This window comes from Seriola lalandi, unplaced genomic scaffold (genome assembly GCF_002814215.2).
Source record: "Seriola lalandi dorsalis isolate HSWRI2012SDOR001 ecotype SW California unplaced genomic scaffold, Sedor1 jcf7180002012777, whole genome shotgun sequence".
Taxonomy (NCBI): Eukaryota; Metazoa; Chordata; class Actinopteri; order Carangiformes; family Carangidae; genus Seriola; species Seriola lalandi.
In genome coordinates, this window is record NW_019483429.1 from 1 (window position 1) to 680 (window position 680).

The 680-nt window shown below is 45.3% G+C and overlaps 1 protein-coding gene across 1 annotated transcript; it reads right to left on the reverse strand.

Moving 5' to 3' along the window:
• Window positions 1-43: 43 nt before the first annotated feature.
• LOC111644448 (putative ATP-dependent RNA helicase DDX47) lies at window positions 44-674 on the reverse strand (the record flags this gene model as incomplete). The annotated part of the gene is made up of 3 exons (XM_023393347.2): window positions 596-674; window positions 310-426; window positions 44-195 (listed from the first exon to the last, which is right to left on the reverse strand). Coding segments are annotated over exons 1-3 (281 nt in total), but the record flags the coding sequence as incomplete, so codon positions are not given.
• Between the last annotated feature and the right edge of the window lie 6 nt (window positions 675-680).

Genomic DNA, 680 nt, shown 5'->3' on the forward strand with positions numbered 1-680 from the left:
TGCGTGTGTGTGTGTGTGCGTGTGTGTGTGTGTGTGTGTGAGCTCTACCTGGCTCATCTGGCCATGAAGGGGGATAGCAGTGATGCCAAGGTTCCTTAACAACAGCGCCACCCGCTGGGCATTGTTACATGTGCTGCAAAAAATAATGAACGAGTTACCGGCCAACTCGTTCAGGATGGACACCAGGTAACAGTCCTGCCACAAAACAAACAAGCACAATATACTTTACACACCAGCAGAAAGTTCATTCTAGTATTATTGCAGACAGGGGATGGTCAGCTGGAAGCATAACGTCTCTGTGTGCCTCACCTTGTACTTGGACGGGATGAAGATGTAGTATTGCTGCAGTTTGTCCACTGTTGAGTATTTGGTGGACACGGCGCACTTCACAGGATCTTTCAGAGCTGCTCTCTGTAGTTTCTGAACCTGTAAACACATTAAAGAAAGTGCAAGTTCTCAGTCAAAGAGAACAGTGTGCAAACTCTACAAATGACATAATGTCCTAAAGCTTATTAGATTTCCTCGTTGCCCTGCAGCAACAAGTAAGAGAAAAAACAGGACTGTAAGGCCTTTGCAGAATTGTGTGTTTGTCTACCTTTTTGGTCATGGTGGCAGAGAACAAGAAGGTGCGTCTCTCTCTAGGAATCACCTTCAAGATTTTATCCACCTGGAGAAAAAAA